This window comes from Gorilla gorilla, chromosome 20 (genome assembly GCF_029281585.2).
Source record: "Gorilla gorilla gorilla isolate KB3781 chromosome 20, NHGRI_mGorGor1-v2.1_pri, whole genome shotgun sequence".
Taxonomy (NCBI): Eukaryota; Metazoa; Chordata; class Mammalia; order Primates; family Hominidae; genus Gorilla; species Gorilla gorilla.
The window spans coordinates 13,340,008-13,361,067 of NC_073244.2; the positions used below are offsets into that span (position 1 = coordinate 13,340,008).

Sequence of the window (21,060 nt, forward strand, 5' to 3'; positions counted from 1 at the left end):
TGTAGTTCCTGCTATTCGGGAGGCTGAGGTAGGAGGATCCCTTGAGTCCAGGAGTTCGAGGCTGCGGTGAGGCTATGATCGTACCACTGCACTCCAGCCTGGGTGACAGAGATCCTGGGTCAAAAAGATAAAAATCAAGGCAGTGCAATTGATATCACATGAGGCCCAAGGGCACACACACACTGGCTGTTGTGTGTTCCTGGGCCAGGCTGTGCAACAATGTCTGCCAGAGGCCACATGTGCTCGGACTCTGAAGGGTCGTTCTCAGCCAGCAGACTAAGCAGTGCCCTCATCCCATCCCACCACACACTGGCTGAGGTGGGAGCCCCAAGTGTCTTCAGCGATGCCAGTGTGTGTTGCCCAGTCTCAGCCTGGAGCCCTTAAAATGCTCACAGTGGCCCTGCGTCGGCAGCACAGTGGCATGAGGCCACGCCCTCGGGTGGCCTGACGAGAGGTGGCACCTCTGGCCTGTGTGCCCAGGACTCTGGGGAGTAGAGAACAGCCCTCAATGGCTGGAGGCCACTTGGGGTCCGTGGGCAACGCTTGCTCAAAGATGGAGAAGACCCACCGGGCTGAGAGCATTCCTGAAGGTGGGCTGGGGTAGTGTGGTTTCCAACTTTGGGTCCGTCCTGCGGAGGGTAAGGGGCCAGGAGCCACCAGTGTAATAACCTTCACCCCTGAGCCAGGCGCCAGCACCACAATGTTTAATTGATTCCCGTTCCAGCTTTCTCAAGGCACGACAGGCCCCCTCTTCCTCATCTTGATTTGGATACAAGACGCCAGCTGGCAGGCAGGAGGTGCTGCTGAAGCCCTGCACGGCCCTTGAAAACTGTCACGGCTCAGGAGCTCCAGGCTGAGGCCTGGGGCACCTCGCATCAGTCCCTCCACCCACCCTGCCCATGGGTTTCACCACAGGCAGCTCCATGAGAGCCCTGGCCCCTGCCCTGGCGGCTTCTGCTTTGCGGGAAGGGCCCTCCGTGGGCTCTGGCTGTGTCCCTGTGCTCTTCCGGCAGTGTCAGGGGGTAGTGGCCTCGGCCTGGCCGCCGGCCCAGGCCGCCTGGTACATGCTGAGGATCGAGGAGATGGTGCCCATGAGGCCCACTAGCCACGGCGGGAAGCGGCCGGCCCACAGCACGCCCCGGGGCAGCCAGTGCACGGCGTTGGCCAGGTCGGCCAGGTTGCTGAGAAGTGACAGCGCCTCCGACCGCATCTGCGCCTCCATGGCCCTCCGCTTGCCCCGGGGCAGTGGGCTGTGGGGCAGAGAGGGGCCACTTACACTCACGCTCACACCTGCCTGCCCTTCCCAAGCCCCTGAATGCCCTGTGTGGCCTGGCAGCCCTGAGCCCCTGCCTGTGAGTGGGAGGAGCTGGCAGGACTGAGGTGGCCTCCCTGACCATCCACAGAGACTGAGTCCCCATCACCCCCCCGACCCAAGCACGAACAGGGCAGGGACCCGGGTCCAAGTCCTCAAATCCACACCTCACTCCTCGTCCTGAACACCCAGAGATGGGGATTCCTTGTGAAAAACAGAAAGCACAAATGCACTTTGGGAGGTGTGGAGGGAAGGGGGAACCCCATGAGCGTGGCCTGTGCCTGCCCGGCCTTTCTTTATCAGGATGACACAGTGACGATAAGCCTGGCCAATATGGCGAGACCCCATCTCCACCAAAAAATAAATAACAAAATTAGCCAGGCGTGCTGGCCTGTGCCTGTAGTCCCAGCTACTCGGGAAGCTGAAACAGGAGGATCAGTTGAGCCCGGGAGGCGGAGGCTGCCGTGAGCCGAGATGGCACCACTGCGCTCCAGCCTGGGCAACAGAGCAAGACCCTGTCTCAAAAAACAAAAAGAAAAAGCAACAGTAACAATGGCAATGGCCTTCGGGAAATTGATCATTCCTGCTGGGGGCGCAGCCATGAAGGCTCAGCCCTGGAGTCCCCGCTCAAGCAAGCCTCAGTTTCTCCATCTGTAAAAGGTACTGCCACCCACCAGAGGCTGTGATGACACCCCCATGACCTGAGCACAACAGACCCCCAGCACGGGCCTGCACAGGGGTGGCTGTGAGCCGGGATCCCACGCCTGCTGGAGGGAGTGGGCCTCCCTGCTGGGTGATCACGGGCTCCTACCTGGTGAAGGGCGCCGTGGGGCTCCGCAGCCTCTGTCTCAGTTTCAGCAGCATCCACAGGGACCTGCGGCACCAGAGCCCGAGGGAGGATGCCCCGGGGGGGAGCAGGAGGGTTAGCTCCACAACGCTGGCCCCGGACATACAGTCTGGGACAGGTGCTGCATCTCGGATAAGCGGCCTGCCCTCTCCCTGCCCCCCACAGTCCCACACCCTCCTGGCTGTGCCTCAAGCTCTCAGGGACTCATCTCTAACACGGCCCCGTCCCACCCGGGACATCGTCCTGCACTTCTGACGTGGCCATCCAGGGCCTGGCCCAGCCTCTGCAAACCACTGGCAAGTGCTCAAAGGAACATCAAGCCCCGTGAGGTGTTCACAGCCTGGCAGGGAGTCCTAGACAGAAAAGGATGCCAAGAGGCCTGCAGTTGGAAAAGCGTGGGGACGCCGTTTCCCCTCCGGGCCTCGGCTGCCTTGCCTGCTCTGTGTGGAAAGGTCCAAATCAGTGCCATGCCAGCACCCCCTGCACACACACCCTGGACATTGGCTGGACCTGTCTGGATGATCCCTTGGGCCCCCAGGGCTGGCATCTGCAGGCTGAGGAAGGGGCTACCCAGTGGGCAGCCTCTGTGCTCCCAGCAGGCTCTGCAGCCGTGCATGGCACCCACCCGGGCCGGTCCACCAGGCACCTGCACTCTCCAGCCTCGGCCGTGGGGTGTGCCGGGTTGTGACTGTGACAGAATGGGCAGGGCCTGGTCACAACTCCTCTGGCCACTGGGTACCCAGGGTGCAGGATGCAGGATAGCGCCAGTGGCACAGCAGGTGGGAGCCTCCTGGGGGGCTAGGGCAAAACACTGATTCCTGGGCTCCCCAGACCCACAGAATCAGAAGCTCTAGGCCAAGCGCGGTGGCTCACACCTGTAATCCCAGCACTTTGGGAGGCCAAGGCAGGTGGATCACCTGAGGTCAGGAGTTCAAGACTAGCCCGGCCAACATGGTGAACCCCTGTCTCTACTAAAAATACAAAAATTAGCTGGGGGTGGTGGCAGGCGCCTGTAATCCCAGCTACTCGGGAGGCTGAGGCAGGAGAATCACTTGACCCCGGGAGGTGGAGGTTGCAGTGAGCCAAGATCGCACCACTGCACTCCAGCCTGGGCGACAGAGGAAGACTGTGTCTCAAGAAAAGAATCAGAAGCCCTGGGCGCCGGACCCAGGCATCTCCATTTAGCAACCTCCTGACTGATGCTCCGGCAGCCCTGGGCCTTAGGGCAGATGTCTGGTCGTGATGAGCACACATGGAATGCTCTCCACCCACTCCCCCTGCTCACCACAAACCCAGAGAAATGATGAAAAACCACATGCCCGAAACAAGAATGCCGCAGCAGGCGGGGCACACAGGACTTTGATGGCCGTGAAACAGTTCCATTTGATTCTGCAAGGGGGGACACGTGTCAGTGTCCAAACCTATCGGATGCCCAAAACCTAGCGTGAACCCTAACGTGAGCTACTCACTTGGGGTGATGACGGATCCATGGAGGGGCATCAGTTGTAACAAATGCACCATGCGGATGCTGCCAGTAGTCGGGGAGGCTGTGTGTGTGGGTATATGGGAGCTCTCTGAACGTTATGCTCAATTTTGCCATGAGCCTAAAACTGCTCTAAAAAAATTAAGTCTGGGCCGGGCGTGGTGACTCACGCCTATAATCCCAGCACTTAGGGAGGCCAAGGCAAGTGGATCACCTGAGCCCAGGAGTTGGAGACCAGTCTGGGCAACATGGCAAAACCGTGTCTCTACAGAAAAAACATTACAAAAATTAGCCAGATATGGTGGCACAGCCTGTGGTCCCAGCCACTCAGAAGGCTGAGGTGGGAGCATTGTTTGAGCCCAAGGGGCGGAGGTTGCAGTGGGTCAAGATTGAGCCACTGCTTTTCAGCCTGTCTCAAAAAAAAAAATTTATTTAAGCAAAAAAGAAAGGAACCAAGGCTGCCCCTAAAATACAAACCAGAGGTCACGAGGCACCCAGGGGAAGGTGGAGGAAGAGAGGCTGTGAGCCAAGGCCCCCCTCTGACCGGAGCCCCAGGAACATCCAGGCTGGGCCCAGGCACCCTCCCCTGGGTCTCCCAGCACACAGGGAAGGCCAGCACCACAGACACCACTGCCTCCAGGGGCCATGGCCATGAAACATGACCCTTTTGAGACAGCCAAAATGCACAGGCAGGGTATTAGGTCAAAGGCTGGAAAAGAACCACCAAAGCTTGAACAGTGGGAGTCTCTGGGTTGGATTGTGGGTAATTCGAATCTTCTACTCTGAGGTTTATCTATTTTCCAGGTTGTCTACGGTAAGCATGTAATTAGGACATCTGTGTCGGGGGGAAAACAAGAACTACTGAGAGTCAGAGCCTCGACCAGGGACAAGCAAAGCTTCCCCCAGAAAAAGGACACAGCCTGCCCCGAGGCTGGGGGCAGCTGCACCTCACCCCAGCGATCTAAGAGCCCTTCACGGCCACTGAAACATGGAGACCAGGGGGCCCAGCTCCTGCTGGTGTTTTCAGGGGCAGGGGATTCTGACTCAGCACATTTGCAAAGAGGAAAATGTTTGGGAGGAAACCATTACTGGAAAGTTCTAGAAACTATATGGTTTTTTGGAGGCACAGAGCTAGTCAGGAAACTGCTGACTGTTTTCTCTGGGGTGTCGGCTGACAGCAACGCCAGCAAGACTCAGGGACCCGGGTAAAGGCCACTCCGCTGGCTGCTTCTCACAGGCCCTGGAGTTACTTCTTCTTTCTGAGTGTGGTCAGCAGAGTCATGGCCCCTCCTAAAATGTCCATGTCCTGAACCTGTCAACATGTTCACCTCCAAGGCAAAGGAGACTTTGCCGATGGGATTAAGCTAAGGATTTTTTCTTTTTTTGACACGGAATCTTGCTCTGTCGCCAGGCTGGAGTGCAGGGGTGTGATCTCGGCTCACTGCAACCTCCACCTCCCCAAATTCAAGCAATCCTCCTGCCTCAGCCTCCCAAGTAGCTGGGATTACAAGTGTGCACCACCAAGCCCAGCTAATTTTTTGTATTTTCAGTAGAGACAGGGTTTCACCATGTTGGCCAGGCTGGTCTAGAACTCCTGGGCTCAAGTGATCCACCTGCCTTGGCCTCCCAAAGTGCTGGGATTACAGGCATGAGCCACCACGCCCAACCTAAGCTAAGGATCTTGAGATGGGGTATTACCCTGGATCATCCAGGTGGTCCCCATGTCATCACAGGGGTCCTTATAGGAGGGAGGAAGGAGGATGAGGGTCAGGGAAGGAGGTGTGACCCTGAAAGCAGAGGTCATGCTTGGAAGATGAAGGAAGGGGCCATGAGCCAAGGAATGTGGGTGGCCTCCAGAAGCTGGAAAATCCAAGGAAACGGACCTCCCCCTGGGACCTCCAGAAGGCATCAGCGCCTGCTGACACTAGCCCAGGGAGTGTTCTGACTTTCAGCCTTCAGAATCCTAAGATAAGAAGTTTCTGTTGCCCACCACTACAGAGTTGTGCTAATTTGTTCCGACAGTTATTCTAAACAAATACACCCACAAAAGGAAGAAACAACAAAACCTCCAAGGAAGACTCTAAGAGGCAAAGACCCACCTCAGTCTGAAGCCTGTGCTGTTGCTGGGGCCGCTGCCACTTTGCTAAGGAGGCACCGCCCAGGGACCTTGGGTGCTCCCTTCTGGCCCATGCCACTTACCTGGCAACCCCCAGGAGCAGAGAGAGGGCCCACAAGGTTGTACTCAGCGTCCACCACCGAGAAGAGTCCACGTGGAGGACCCGGGCATCAGCTGCCCAGGCGACGTGCTCACAGGGGTAGTAGAGCTGGTCGGCCAGGTTCCCTAGGACGGAGACCCAGCGGACAAAGGCGTCCTCCTCCTGCAGGACCAGGAGCAGAGGGGGCCTAGGGTCAGACTTACCCACTGCCCATTTTAGCACCGTAGCCATGCCAGGTGGCAGAGAGCTATTTCCTGACCCCAGTCCCTGGGCCGTGTCCAGGCCCGGCAGGCCCTGCGGGAGAAAGGCTCTGGGGCTGGGGTCCCCGCACAGGCCTGATTTCCGTGTCTCGGCAGCACGGTGCTCAGTGCCCCTTGGAGGGAGGCTCTCAACGCAGCTGTGCAGTGCAATCCTCTGCGGAGCTTCAAAAACCCCATGCCCAATGCCAGCCGTGAGGATTCTGCCTCACTCAGCCTGGGGCAGGCCCCAGTACCGGGAATTTTCACAGGGAATTTTCACATTCCCAGGGGATTCCCAGGCCAAGTTGGGAGCCCTGTGTCAGAGCCTTCCTTCCCAAAGGCTTCCAGTTCCTGCACAGGCGAGGACCTCTGTTGCCAGACTCTATGCAGGGAGCATGAGGTGGCCCGCAGGGAACCCTGACCAGGCTGAGATGGTGTGCCAACCCTTGGGCCACCGCACGCCCACTGCTGACCACGCGCCAGGCACAGTGCAGCAAGGCTCATGGCCACCCCCTCAACCCCGAGCAAGTTACAGACGGCCACGCTGAGGCTCTCAGGGAAAGCCGCTGACCCCCAGTTCCGGCAGGGATGGTCCTCCAGGCCCTCGAATTGCAATGCACACGCGGGCTCTCGGTCCTGCACAGTGCCCATACCCTCTGCCCCAAGTTCTTAATCACACCGCCTAGAGCCAGCGACGAAGGACCAGTTGAGGCTGTAGAAACCAGCGCTGAAGCCTGGTTTCTGGGACTGGAGCCCCGCAGCCAACCGGGGACCCGCCCCCTTTGGACCCCACCCCCCTTGGGACCCCGCCCATCGTGACCCCGCCCCATCGGAGCCCCGCCCCCTCTACCTTTATCCTCCTTGTTACCTGCCACACCCTTCCCCTCCTCTCTGACTTCCCAGGAAGCTCCTTCCCGCCCCCACCGCTGATTCCAGGTGCTGCTCTCCTTCTTTCTGGCCAGTCATGATCCTACCTCCCTCCGGGGTCTGAACCTCACTCCAGCTTCCCTCATCTGCCTGGCGCGTCCTGGCACATTGCCCACCTCCCTGAGGATGGCGGACCCCGCCCCAATGTGCTCATTCCGCCCGGATTTCCTGAGAAGCGGCAGGCTCCAGGCTAGACTCTGGGGAGGGGCAGAGGCTCACCAGGGCAGGGAGGAACGCAGACATATAAACCGGGAACCCAACAAACGGGGCTCTTGTTCTGGCCAAGGGACACTCGAGGTGCAAGGGCCTCCACCCCTTGCCTGAGGGCTCTTCCACAGAGGGCATAGAGAAAGGAGGGGTCTCAGGGATGCACCAGAGCGTTGTCCTAATCAGACACGGAGGAGGAGGATGCTATAGGTGTCAAAACAGGAAGGCGGCCCACAGCAACACTCATGATATAGGATGATCAGGCCAAGGACACGTGGTGCTGAACACGGTGGGGTTGGGATTTCGGGGCGGGGAGCATCTGAGTAGCAAGTGGCTCAGAGAGGTGATCCCTGGGAGGACAGAGAGAACAGACAGGGCAGCCCAGGGAGGGGCATGACGCTGAGAGGCTGGCCCACGCAGCCTCTGAGATCATCCCGTGGGGGGCAAGATGGCTCTCTAGATAGGCTGGCACGCCTGTGGGACGCCTGTGGGACAAGGCTACTCTCTGCAGCACTGTCGCAATAGCAAAACCTTAGAAATCATTGCCCTGTGCGTCAACCAGAGGTCGATTAAATAAATCCGAAGCTGCGTAGCAGAGCACTATGTGGTCCTGAGAACGCAGCTCTTTCTAGACTGATAAGAAATGATCTGTGGCCAGGCGCGGTGGCTCACGCCTGTCATCCTAGCACTTTGGGAGGCGGGGCAGGTGGATCACTTGAGCCCAGGAGTTCAAGGCCAGCCTGGGTAACATGGCAAAACCCTGTCTCTACAAAAGATACAAAAAATTAACCAGGTGTGGTGGTGCACCTGTAGTCCCAGCTATTCTGGAGGCTGAGGTAGGAGGATCACCTCAGCCCGGGAAGTCAAGGCTGCAGTGAGCCATGATGACGCCACTGTACTCCAGGCTGAGTGACAGAGTAAGACTCTGTCTCCAAAAAAAAGAAAGATAAAGAAATGATGCCAAAGCTGTACTGTTAAGTGAAAAAAGCACTGTTTATGTAAACCATATGTATTTGCCTATGCGAGTACAGGAAATCTCACAAAGGAGACACAAGAAGCTGACCACACGGCCGGGCACGGTGGCGCACACCTGTAATCCCAGCAGTTTGGGCTGAGGCAGGTGGATCACTTGAGGTCAGGAGTTCGAGACTAGCCTGGCCAACATGACAAAACCCCGTCTCTACTAAAAATACAAAAATTAGCCAGGCTTGGTGGGGGGTGCCTGTAATCCTAGCTACGTGAGGGGCTGAGGCAGAAAAATCATTTGAATCCCGGAGGTAGAGGTTGCAGTGAGCCGAGATCACGCCACTGCACTCCAGCCTGAGTGACAGAGTGAGACCTTGTCTCAAAAAAAAAAAAAAGAAGCTGACCACAGTGGCTGCCTCTCTGGGGAAAAATTGGAGGCCTCGAAGATCAGGAAGGAGGGAGGTTTTTTAAAATTATATCCTCCTTTGGAATGTGTGAACGTTTGCTATTTTTAAAAATTTAAATCAAAATGAGAACATCTGATCCTCTCAAAGAAGAAAGTGAAATTTTTAAAAGTAATAAACTACCCACGCAGGGAGCACTTTGGGACAAGACTATAAAACGCTCATGGTGGCTCACGCCTGTCATCCCAGCACTCAGGGAGGCTAAGGCGGGAGGACCACTTGAGCCTAGGAGTTCAAGGCTGCAGTGAGCTATGATCACTCCACTGCACTCCAGCCTGTATGACAAAGCAAGACCCTGTCTATAAAAAAAATTTTTTTTTGTTTTATTTGAGATGGAGTCTCGCTCCATTGCCCAGGCTGCCAGTGCAGTGGCACAATTCTCGGCTCATGGCAACCTCCCCGCCTCCCAGGGTCAAGTGACATTCCTGCCTCAGCCTCCCAAGTAGCTGGAACTACAGGCACGCGCCACCATGCCCAGCTAATTTTTGTATTATCAGTAGAGACAGGGTTTTTTTTTTTAGACGGAGTCTCGCTCTGTCGCCCAGGCTGGAGTGCAGTGGTGCGATCTCGGCTCACTGCAAGCTCCACCTCCCGGGTTCAGGCCATTCTCCTGCCTCAGCCTCCTGAGTAGCTGGGACTGCAGGCGCCTGCAACCACACCTGGCTAATTTTTTGCATTTTTAGTAGAGATGGGGTTTCACTGTGTTAGCCAGGACGGTCTCGATCTCCTGACCTCGTGATCCGCCCGCCTCAGCCTCCCAAAGTGCTGGGATTACAGGCATGAGCCACTGCACCCAGCCGAGACAGGGTTTTACCATGTTGGCCTGGCTGGTCTCGAACTCCTGACCTCATGATCCGCCCGCCTTGGCCTCACAAAGTGCTGGGATTACAAGCATGAGCCACCGTGAGGGGCCAAAAAATTTTTTTAAAAATGTCCACTCAGGTCCGCACCCAACTCCCTAGAGCCCCACAAACCCTGTTACCTGTGCCCCCAGGCCATATTGCTTAGTGTAGACAAACATGGCCAGGTCATCAAAGAGTCGCAAGATGGTCCTGCAGTGGCTGAGTTGGGTGGACACCACCAACAGACGCGTCCCCACTTCGGACCTGGCAGGACACTGTTCAACCAGAACTCCACCAACCAGCTGGCAGCAGTACCCCAGCACTCGGATCTGTGGGAAACCAGAAGCAGTCAGTGTGGCCCTCCTGTTCTGCAGAACTGAGCTGCATCCCCCCATACCTGGCCCCGGGCCCCGCTAGATTGAGAGTGTGGAAGATTCTTTTTTTTTTTGAAAGAGTCTCACTCTGTCATCCAGACTGGAGTGCAGTGGCACGATCTCGGCTCACCGCAGCCTCCATCTCCCATGTTCAAGCAATTCTTGTGCCTCAGCCTCCCCAGTAGCTGGGATTACAGGCGCCCACCACCACACCCCGCTAATTTTTATATTTTTTGTAGAGACAGGGTTTCACCAGGTTGGCTAGGCTGGTCTCAAACTCATAACCTCAGTGATCCACCTGCCTTAGCCTCCCAAAGTGCTGGGATTACAGGCATGAGCCACCATGCCTGACCCAAGGGTTTGGAAGATTCTAAATCTACAAAGTGACAGTAAAAGCTGAACGTTTAGGTGGGGCACAGTGGCTCACACCTGTAACCCCAGCACTTTGAGAAACCAAGGTGAGAGGATGCCTTCAGACCAGAAGTTTGAGACCAGCCTGGGCAACATAGCAAGACCCTGCCTCTACCAAAATTTTTTTTTTTTTTTTTTGAGATGGAGTCTTGCTCTGTCACCTAGGCTGGAGTGCAGTGGCGCGATCTCGGCTCACTGCAAGCTCCACCTCCCGGGTTCACGCCATTCTCCTGCCTCAGCCTCCCGAGTAGCTGGGACTACAGGCACCCGCCACCAAGCCCACCTAATTTTTTGTATTTTTAGTAGAGACAGGGTTTCACCATTTTAGCCAGGTTGGTCTTGATCTCCTGACCTCATGATCCACTCGCCTCAGCCTCCCTAAATGCTGGGATTACAGGTGTAAGCCACCGCGCCTGGCTACCAAAATTTTTTTTAAGTTAACAGGGCATGGTGGTTACTTGGGAGGCTGATGCTGGAGGATCACTTGAGCCCAGGAGTTCCAGACTGTAGTGAGCTGTAATCGTGCTACTACACTCCAGCCTGGGCAACAGGGCGAGACTCTGTCTAAAAAAAAAAAAAAAGAAAAAGAAAAAAAAAAAGCTGAAAGTTTAAAAACATACTTGGAGGTGGGACAAATGAAGAAACATGACATCATTGATGTAACTGAAGGGCACAGCCTTTGGGAACAGATGTGACAGGAACAAAGAAAACAAAGCTCCTTACTTCCCACCTCCCAGGTCCTTCTTTTCCCAGGTGGCAGGAAGCCATGGCTAAAGTGTATATTTACATCTACCTGCCTGGACCAAAGCCTTTGGATGTGCTGAATGGTGGGCGCAGGTGATCAGGCCTCAACCCAGTGAACAACAGGATAATTTGGTAGAATTACTTTAGAGAGAAAGAACCTACTCAGTAGGTGATGTGGAGCCTTGTGAAATAGGTCATCTTCACTACTCTTATATCTTTTTTCTTTTGGAGACAGAGTCTCGCTCTGCTCCCCAGGCTCGAGTGCAAAGGTGTGAGCTCACTGCAACCTCTGCCTCCCAGGTTCAAGCAATTCTCCCGCCTCAGCCTCCCAAGTAGCTGGGACTACAGGCACGCACCACCACACACGGCTAATTTTTGTATTTTGGTAGAGACGAGGTTTCATCACGTTGCCCAGGCTGGTCTCAAACTCCTGAGCTCAGACAATCCACCCAGCTCAGCCTCCCAAAGTGCTAGGATTACAGGCGTGAGCCACCACGCCTGGCCTCCCTTATATCTTTATTTTACCTGCTTTTCAGAAATTGCTTGTTCCTGTTGTTTTGTTTATTTTTACTTGTAATTCCTTTCCAGCCCCATTATAATGGCAAAACACTGCAATCCGAATGTTCAACTCGGGGGAGATTTGTTAACCCACCCCCCCAATCATAAGATATTTGAATGGAATCTAAATGCCTAGCCACCAGTACACCGCCTGGTACAACCTAAATGTCTACCTATAAGAGACTGGTGGGGACAAGCTAAGAGTCCAGACTCAGGGGCATGGATGGCATAACCTAAATGTTCAACCATATGGGACTTGATTGGAACTAAAAACTGTCCAGCCATAGGGAGAGTCTTGCAATATCCTAAATCCCCACGAGATTGTTTGGGACAATCCAGGGACCAACTACAGTGGCCTGGTCAGATCCTAAATGTCCAAACATGGGAATCCGTTTGGTATGTAAACGTCCAGCCAGGCTGGGTTGGCAGAGATGATCTAAATGACCAACTGGGGTTTTGTTGGAACCCATCGCTGCTTAGACATGGCAGGGCCCAGGCCATGGCGTGTTCTTTGGTCTAGGTTGGCTGAAACAACCTAAATGCCCAACTATAGGGAATCTGGTTGGAAGTGAATGTCCAGCCACAGGGGAGCCCTGCAACATCCCAAATCCCAACACGAGATTGTTCAGGACAACTTCAGTGGCCTGGTCGGATCCAAAACGTCCAAACACGGGAATCTGGCCAGTGTGTCAATGTCCAGACAGGTTGGGTTGGCAGAAACGATCTAAATGTCCAACGCTGGCCAGACGCGGTGGCTCACGCCTGTAATCCCAGCACGTTGGGAGGCCGAGGCAGGTGGATCGCTTGAGGCCAGGAGATCGAGACCATCCTGGCTAACACGATGAAACTCCGTCTCTACTAAAAATACAAAAAAATAGCAGGGAGTGGTGGCGGGCGCCTGTAGTCCCAGCTACTCGGGGGTGCTGAGGCAGGAGAATCGCTTGAACCCGGGAAGCGGAGGCTGCAGTGAGCAGAGATCGCACCACTGCACTCCAGCCAAAATAAATAAATACATAAATGTCCACTGCTAGGGCACCGCATTTGAGCCTAGCTCGGACGGGGCCTCTGCGACGGAGTATCCTGGGCGACCCCGTCCCCTCTCTGGCCTGTTTCCCAGTCTCTGAGCTTGGGCCAAACTCTAGGACCTCCGGCCCCGGTCCGCCCCTGCCTCACCAGGCGGTCCCGGCCCCTGTACGACTCCAGCGCCGACGCCAGGCCGCTCAGCGACGCCATGGCAACTCCGTGACGTCACCGCGACGCCGGCGCGCCGCGCCAGGGGGCGGGGCCAGGCCGGGGTACCGGGAGCGCCCCAAAGGCTTGCGCGCAGGCGCGGCCGCAGGCCTTTGTCCCCTGACCGGCTTTTTGTCCGCTGTAGGGGAGGGACAGAGTTTGCAGAGGTGGGGCCGACACGTGTGTGCTCTCCAGGCCTGCAGACCCTGGATGATCCTCGGAGTTTGCTGCATTCTGCCCCACGGCGGTTTGGCCAACTACCCACACACAAAAAAATATATTTCTAAGTTTAACCAACTACCCACACGCTCCAAAAATATTCCAAGCAAAACCACCAACCTGTTCGCAGTGGTTCAAGGAGAGATTTTCCTTTTTAGTTTTTGTGCTTCACCTTTTCTGCACTGTCTGCTTGCCCGTAGTGAGCAGGAATGACTGCTGTAATATCACAACAAGGCATCTTTCGACGTTAAGGAAAGACGTTATCTTTGGACGTTAAGAATTGTTCTCGAATACATAAATAAAAAATAAAAATGCACAATTCAGTGACATTTAGTACATGCACATGTTGGACAACCATCACCCCTTGCTAGTTTCGGGGTATTTTTATCACCCCCAAGAGAGACCCCCGTAGGATACCAGCATATGCCCCTCTGAAATATGCGACCTTGGTGTAGGATTATTTTGAGCTGAGATCAATGAAGCTGATACCGGAAAAGCTCTCTGTTCTTCCCTGATTTGCCTCAAAACAGGACCTAAAGGTACAAAGGTGCCCTCCTCCCCTCTCTACCAGGAAGGACAAAGGTTGATCACCAGGGACACGTTTAGACTCTTGTCTGGAGACGTCTTTTTTTTTTCTTTCTTTCTTTTTTTTTTTTTTGAGACGGAGTCTTGCTCTGTCACCAAAGCTAGAGTGCAGTAGCGCCATCTCTGCTCACTGCGTCCTCCGCTTCCCTGGTTCAAGCGATTCTCGTGCCTCAGCTTCCCAAGTATCTGGGATCACAGCTGTGCACCACCGTGCCGGGCTAATTTTTGTATTTTTGGTAGAGTCGGGGTTTCACCACGTTGGCCAGGCTGTTCTCAAATTCCTGGCCTCAAGTGATCCGCCCGCCTCGGCCTCCCAAAGTGCTGGGATTACAAGCGTGAGCCACCGCACCCGGCCTCAATGTCCTTTTCCTTCGTCTTGTCACTTGTCCAAAAATTTGCTGCTGTATGTTGAAGGTGCTATATAAGCAGGAGTTATATAAGCCACCTCATTTCTCTTGGCATCTCCCAGGTACACATAAGGTACACATGTTAATAAATTTGTTTTTCCCTTGTTAATTCTTTTTCTTTTTTTAGACGGAGCCTCGCTCTGTCGCCCAGGCTGGAGTGCAGTGGCACTATCTCGGCTCACTGCAAGCTGCGCCTTGCGGGTTCACGCCATTCTCCTGCCTCAGCCTCCCGAGTAGCTGGGACTACTACAGGCACCCGCCACCACGCCTGGGTATTTTTTTTTTTTTTTTTTTTTTTTTGTATTTTTAGTAGAGACGGGGTTTCACCGTGTTAGCCAGGATGGTCTTGATCTCCTGACCTCGTGATCCGCCCGTCTCTGCCTCCCAAAGTGCTAGGATTACAGGCGTGAGCCACCGCGCCTGGCCTCTTTTTTTTTTTTTTTTTTTTTTTTTGAGACAGGGCCTCGCTCTGGGAGGAACCAAATTTGTAGATGTGAAGCACATGTGTGCTCTCTGGGCCTGAGGACCCAGGATGATGCCCAGAGCTTGCTACATTCTGCCCCATGGTAGCTTGACCAACTACCCACAAAAAAGGGGTAGAGTGCAGCGGCACGATCTTAACTCACTGCAGCCTTGAACTCCTGGGATCAAGCGATCCTGCCACCTCAGCATCCTGAGTAGGTGGGACCACAGGTGCCTACCACCACAATTGGCTAATTTCTTTTTATTTTTTATTTTTTGTAGAAATGGAGTCTTACCATCTTACCCAGGCTGGCCTTGAGCCCTGGGCTTAAGCAATCGTCCCACGTCGACCTTCCAAAGTGCTGGAATTACAGGCGTGAACCACTCCACCCGCCCTTCTTAATTCTTTCATTGCAAGGATCCATCACAGCTAAGAACTAAGAATAAAGGAAAAAGTATGTTTCCTCCCCTACACCCTGTTCCCATAAAGCAATCACTCAATTCCTCCCTCCTCCCAGCCCCTGGCAACCACTAATCTGCATTCTCTGCTGTCTCTCTATATTTTTACCACTTCTTGATTTTTTTTTTTTTTTTTGAGACAGAGTCTCACTCTGTCACCCAGACTGGAGTGCAGTGGCATGATCTCAGCTCACAGCAGCCTCTGCCTCCCAAGTTCAAGCAATTCTCCTGCCTCGGCCTCCCAAGTGGCTGAGAGTACAGGTGCGCACCACCACACCCGGCTAATTTTTGTATTTGTAGTAGAGATGGATTTTACCATGTTGGCCAGGCTGGTCTTGAACTCTTGACCTCAAGGGATCTGCCTCGACCTCCCAAAGTGCTGGGATTACAGGCATGAGCCACCATGCCCGACCTCCTTGATATTTCATACAAATGGAATCATACAATATGTGACCATTTGTGTTGGCCTCTTCCACCAAGCATAATAGGTTGTTTTGGTTTTTGCTTTTTGTTTTTGAGACAGGGTCTTGCTCTGTCACCAGGCTGGAGTGCAGTGGTGCGATCATAGCTCACTGCAGCCTTGAACTCCTGGGCTTGAGAGATCCTCCTGCCTCAGCCTCCACATTGCCTGGGACTACAGGTGCACGCCACCACATATGGCCAATTTTTTAAAATTTTCTTTTGCAGAGATGGGGTCTCGCTATGTTCACCAGGCTGGTTTCGACCTCCTGGACTCAAGGGATCCTCCTGCCTTGGCCTCCAAAAGTGCTGGGATTACAGGTGTGAGCCACTGCGTGCAGCTGAGCATAAGGGTGTTGAGGTTCATCTAAGTTGCAGCATGTATCAGAAGTGCATTCCACTTGCAGCTATATAGCATTGCGCCATATGGATGGACCACATTTTGTTTATCCACGTATCAGCTGATGGTCATTTGGGCTGTTTCTGCCTTTTAGCGATAGTGAATAAGTACAGCTATAAACATTTGTGAATATGTAGTTGGAGTCCCTGGATTCCATTCCTTTGGGTCTATACCTAGAAGTGGGTCATTGCTGGGTCATTTTGTAACTCTATGTTGAACTTTTTGAGTAATTGCCCAACTGTTTCCCACAGTAACAGTACCATTTTCCATCCCCACCGGCATTACACAAAGGTTCCAATTTCGCCACTTCCTTGCAACATCCTTTTTTGATTATGATAGCCATCGTAGTAGGTGTGACGTGCTAGCCCATTGTGGTTTTGTTTTGCCTTTTCCTGATGACTAATGATGTTACCAGTCTGTTTGTTTGTTTGAATTTTTTTTTTTGAGACGGAGTCTCACTCTATTGCCCAGGCTGGAGTGCAGTGGCGATCTCAGCTCACTGCAACCTCCACCTCCCAGGTTCAAGCGATTCTCATGCCTCAGCCTCCCAAATAGCTGGGATTACAGCACACCCACCACTGTGCCCGGCTAATTTTATACTTTTAGTAGAGACGGGGTTTCGCCATGTTGGCCAGGCTGGTCTCGAACTCCTGATCTCAAGAGATCTGCCCACCTCGGCCTCCCAAAGTGCTGGGATTATAGGCGTGAGTCACCGCGTCTGGCCTTGATGTTAACCAGTTTTCTTTCACAGAATATTTCCTCTTGATTTCAACTCTTGTTACTCTTCTCCTGCATTGCTTTCCTCCTGTTGTTTAAAGTTACAGCAGATTCCTGCCTCAGGAACTTTGCATGTTCTGTTTCCTCTGCAGAAATGTTCTTGAGCCAGATACCAACGTGGCTCCCTCTTTCCCTAACTTCCTTTACTCGAATGTCATCCTCTCACGGGACCCACCCGATCACACCCTCCTGGACACTTCCTACCCATGTTACCTGCTGGTGACCTGTCTTGTTCACGGCTATATCCACACAGCCTGGCAGAAAACAGAGAATCTGTTTTGTAAATTTCACTGCCCTGTCCAAAGGTCTCTTCTTGTGCTCCAAGGGAGCATGGAACACAAGGGGGCACAAGAAAGACCTTGTCCACTCCTGTGATTTTCTTCCTCTCTGTCTGTCTCTCTTTCTTTTTTTTTTAAACAGAGTCTCACTCTGTTGCCCAGGCTGGAGTGCAGTGGCGTGATTTCGGCTCACTGCCATCTCCACCTCCCGGGTTCAAGCAATTCTCCTGCCTCAGCCTCCCAACCAGCTGGGATTACAGGCACCTGCCACCACGCCCCCACTAATTTTTGGAGTTTTTAATAGAAATAGGGTCTCACCATGTTGGCCAGGCTGGTCTCAAACTCCTGGGCTCAAGTGATCCACCCACTTCGGCCTCCCAAACTGCTGGGATTACAGGCATGAGCCACCATGCCCAGCCTCTTTTTTTTTTCTTCTTGTTTGTTTTTGAGACAGGGTCTCGCTCTGTTGCCCAGGCTGGAGTGCAGTGGCGTGATCATAGCACCACTGCTGCATTGAACTCCTGGGTTCAAGTGATCCTCCATCCTCAGCCTCCCGTAGCACTGGGATTACAGGTGTGTGCCACCACACCTGGCCCCAAGAGACTCTTTAACTTCCACATCCAGCTCCTGTTAAGACTTGGGTCCACTAGCTGAGCTCAGTGACTCACACCTGTAATCCCAGTACTTTGGGAGGCCAAGGCAGGTGGATCACTTGAGGTCAGGAGTTGGAGACCAGCCTGGCCAATATGGTGAAACCCCGTCTCAAAAAAAAAAAAAAGACTTGGGTTCATGGGTCTTTGTGCACTCCCCTCTCCCCCAGTGGGGGGGGTCACTCTTTTTTTTTTTTTTTTGAGTCAGAGTCTCGCTCTGTCACCCAGGCTGGAATACAGTGGTATGATCTTAGCTCACTGCAACCTCTGCTTCTGGGTTCAAGCGATTCTCCTGCCTCAGCCTCCCAAGTAGCTGGGATTACAGGCACCCACCACCACGCCCAGCTAATTTTTGTATTTTTAGTAGAGATGGGGTTTCGCCCTGTTGGCCAGGCTGGTCTCGAACTCCTGACCTTGGGGAATCCTCCCATATCAGCCTCCTAAAGTGCTGGGATTACAGGCATGAGCCACTGCGCCCAGCCACGGGGTCACTGTTTTCACAGCAGAAAAATTCAAGCCAAGCCAGCTGCAGTGGCCTGTGCCTGTGGTCCCAGCTACTCAGGAGGCTGAGGCACGAGAATCAATTGAATCCAGGAGGTGGAGGTTGCAGTGAACCGAGATCACGCCACTGCACTCCAGCCTGGGTGTCAGCAAGACCCATCTCTAAAAAAGTAAAAAAAAAAAAAAAAAAAAAATCCAAAGCCAAGGTCCAGACATGCAGAGGAAAGAGGCCACTGGCTGCAAAGCCCGCTGCTGCATGAATAAGCAGATCCCTCCTCTCAGGCCCAACAGCCTTGGAACAGCGCAATGCATTTGCCGGAATGCTTCCTGTGTGCCGGGTCCTGCTCTAGGCAACAGAGATACAGCAGTGAGCTTTGCAGACACAGCCCAGCCCTCCCAGCGTCCCCCATCTGGCTAGGTCTGAGCTCGACCTTTGAAAAAGACACAGGAGCTGGCCTGGTGTTCACAGCTGGCCTTGGTGTTGCCAGGAGCTGGCCTGGCAGTCAAAGCAGGGCCCTGGTGTCCTCCTGCTGGACATAAACAATCTCACATGACGCCGACATCAGACAAGGCCACTCTGTGACAGCAGCAGAGCAAGACAAAACAAGCCTGCTCCGTAATCATGTCTGAACACAGGCAAAACACGAACACTGCCCACACTATCAGAGTAACTGGCCCTCCTCTGCTACTAGCTAATACCAGCAACGGCTGCTCCTTACCAAGCACAGCTTTAGTCTTCTGACTTCTTTCTTTCTTTCTTTCCTTCCTTCCTTCCCTCCTTCCCCTCCCTCCCTCCTTCCCTCCTTCCTTCTTTCCTTCTTCCTTCCTTTCCCTCCCTCCCTGCTTCCTTGCCTCCTTCTCTCCCTCCCTCCTTCCCTCCTTCCTTCCTCCTTTCCTTCTTCCTTCCTTTCCCTCCCTCCCTCCCGCCTTCCTTCCCTTCGTCCTTCCTTCCTTCCTTCCTTCCAGCTCCCAGCTTCCCTGGAGCTCTAAGGAGGCAGGATTTGCACAAAAAACAAAACCGTGCCCCCAAAACACCTAACAGAACTGCAGATCCCAAATCCATCCCTCCCTCCCTCCCTTCCTTCCTTCCTTCCTTCCCTCCCTCTCTCCTTCCTTCCTTCCTTCTGACTTCTTCATACAGATGATTAAGATGCTGAATAATAGTTACTTCTCTCCCTAGCTGCTCTTTTGTTTTGTGTTCTTTCCGAGACAGAGTCTCACTCTGTCGCCCAGGCTGGAGTGCAGTGGCGGAATCATAGCTCACTGCACCCTCACTGCAACCTCAATGTCCTGGGTTCAAGAAATCCTCCCACCTTAGCCTCCCAAGTAGCTGGGACTATAGGCACGTGCCACCGCATCTGGCTTTTTAATTTTTTATAGAGATAGGGTCTCACTGTGTTGCCCAGGCTGGTCTCAAACACCTGGGCTCAAGCAGTCCTCCCGATTCAGCCTCTCAAAGTGATGGGATTACAGGCCTGAGCCACTGCACCCAGCCTCCCTTGCTTCTGTTTTTTTTTTTTTTGAGACAGAGTTTTGCTCTGTGGCCCAAGCTGGAGTGCAGTGGCACGATCTCAGTTCACTGCAAGCTCCACCACCTGGGTTCAAGCGATTCTCCTGCCTCAGCCTCCTGAGTAGCTGGGATTACAGGTGCTCGCCACCATGCCCAGCTAGTTTTTTTTTTTTCTTTGAGACAGAGTTTTGCTCTTGTCGCCCAGGCTGGAGTGCAATGGCGTGATCTCGGCTCACTGCAACCTCCGCCTCCTGGGTTCAAGCAATTCTCCTGCCTCAGCCTCCTGAGTAGCTGGGAATACAGGTGCCCGCCACCACACCCAGCTATTTTTTATATTTTTAGTAGAGACAGGGTTTCACCATGTTGGCCAGGCTGGCCTCGAACTCCTGACCAAAGGAGATCCGCCTGCCTCAGCCTCCTGAGTAGTGGGGATTACAGGCGTGAGCCACCATGCCTGGCTAATTTTTGTATTTTCAGTAGAGACAGGGTTTCACCGTGTTCGCCAGGCTGGTCTCAAACTCCTGACCTCAAGTGATCCACCCACCTTGGCCTCCCAAAGTGCTGGGATTACAGGTGTGAGCCACCACACCAAGCCACAACAGCCCTTTTCTGGACGGTACTTTGGGAGGCTGAGATTACAAATGTGAGCCACCATGCCTCACCTGTGTGTTGTTTTTATTTGTTTTTATCTGTTCATCTCAAAAAAGAAAGTAAAATTTCCAACCAATAAATTCATCCCACCCAAATCCCCTACTTCCTTAAGCTGTGCCCCCAAAACACCGAGCAGAATTGCAAATCCCATAATAAGTGCTTTCTGGCCGGGCGCGGTGGCTCACACCTATAATCCCAGCACTTCGGGAGACCGAGGCGAGCGGATCACCTGAGGTCGGCAATTCGAAACCAGCCTGACCAACATGGAAAAAACCCCATCTCTACTAAAAATACAAAATTAGCCGGGCGTGGTGGCACATGCCTATAATCCCAGCTACTCGGGAGCCTGAGGCAGGAGAATCACTTGAACCCGGGAGGCGGAGGTTGCGGTGAGCTGAGATCGTGCCACTGCACTCCAGCCTGGGCAACAAGAGCGAAACTCCATCTCAAATAAATAAATAAATAAATAAATAAATAAATAAATAAATAAGGAAAAAAGTTCTTTCTAACACCTCCCTACTGAGACCCCCATAGAGCCCTATGACATGTATGAGCTCTCTCTCCCTCTCTCTTTCTCTCTCTCTCTCTGATGAATAATAAGCTTGAATGTGTTCAATCACAGGTACATTCCTGGTGGTCTTTGGCTGGGGAAGGAGTGGTGACCGGCCCCTTTAAAGGGAGATCTGTGAGCCCTAGAATAATATCAAGAGGTGCAGTGATTCAGGGAAGTGGGTCCATTCTGTGTGGGGTGTGTAGAAGGTAGAGCGACAGAAAAACTTTAGAGGATGATAATAATAATGGACACCAGCAGCCTATTTCATCAAATCCTCAATACTGACACTGCTTTCTGAACTGGCTACCATCATTAGTCCCCTTTTGCAG

General features: G+C 53.5%; 1 protein-coding gene across 3 annotated transcripts; it reads right to left on the minus strand.

Annotated features, from left to right (window-relative positions):
- Positions 1 to 688: 688 nt before the first annotated feature.
- PEX11G (peroxisomal biogenesis factor 11 gamma) lies at positions 689 to 17,585 on the minus strand. 3 transcript variants are annotated; one of them, XM_019015687.4, is made up of 6 exons: positions 14,790 to 17,585; positions 13,160 to 13,324; positions 9,644 to 9,832; positions 5,842 to 6,020; positions 2,124 to 2,186; positions 689 to 1,250 (listed from the first exon to the last, which is right to left on the minus strand). In XM_019015687.4, exons 3-6 carry the CDS (start codon positions 9,680 to 9,682, stop codon positions 1,016 to 1,018), a joined length of 516 nt encoding a protein of 171 aa, XP_018871232.1. In that variant the 5' UTR covers positions 9,683 to 9,832; positions 13,160 to 13,324; positions 14,790 to 17,585; the 3' UTR covers positions 689 to 1,015. The 3 variants fall into 3 exon arrangements, with proteins under 3 accessions (XP_018871232.1, XP_004059919.1, XP_018871233.1); XM_004059871.3 differs by lacking the exons at positions 13,160 to 13,324; positions 14,790 to 17,585 and adding an exon at positions 12,764 to 12,848; XM_019015688.3 differs by lacking the exons at positions 13,160 to 13,324; positions 14,790 to 17,585 and adding an exon at positions 11,558 to 12,412.
- Between the last annotated feature and the right edge of the window lie 3,475 nt (positions 17,586 to 21,060).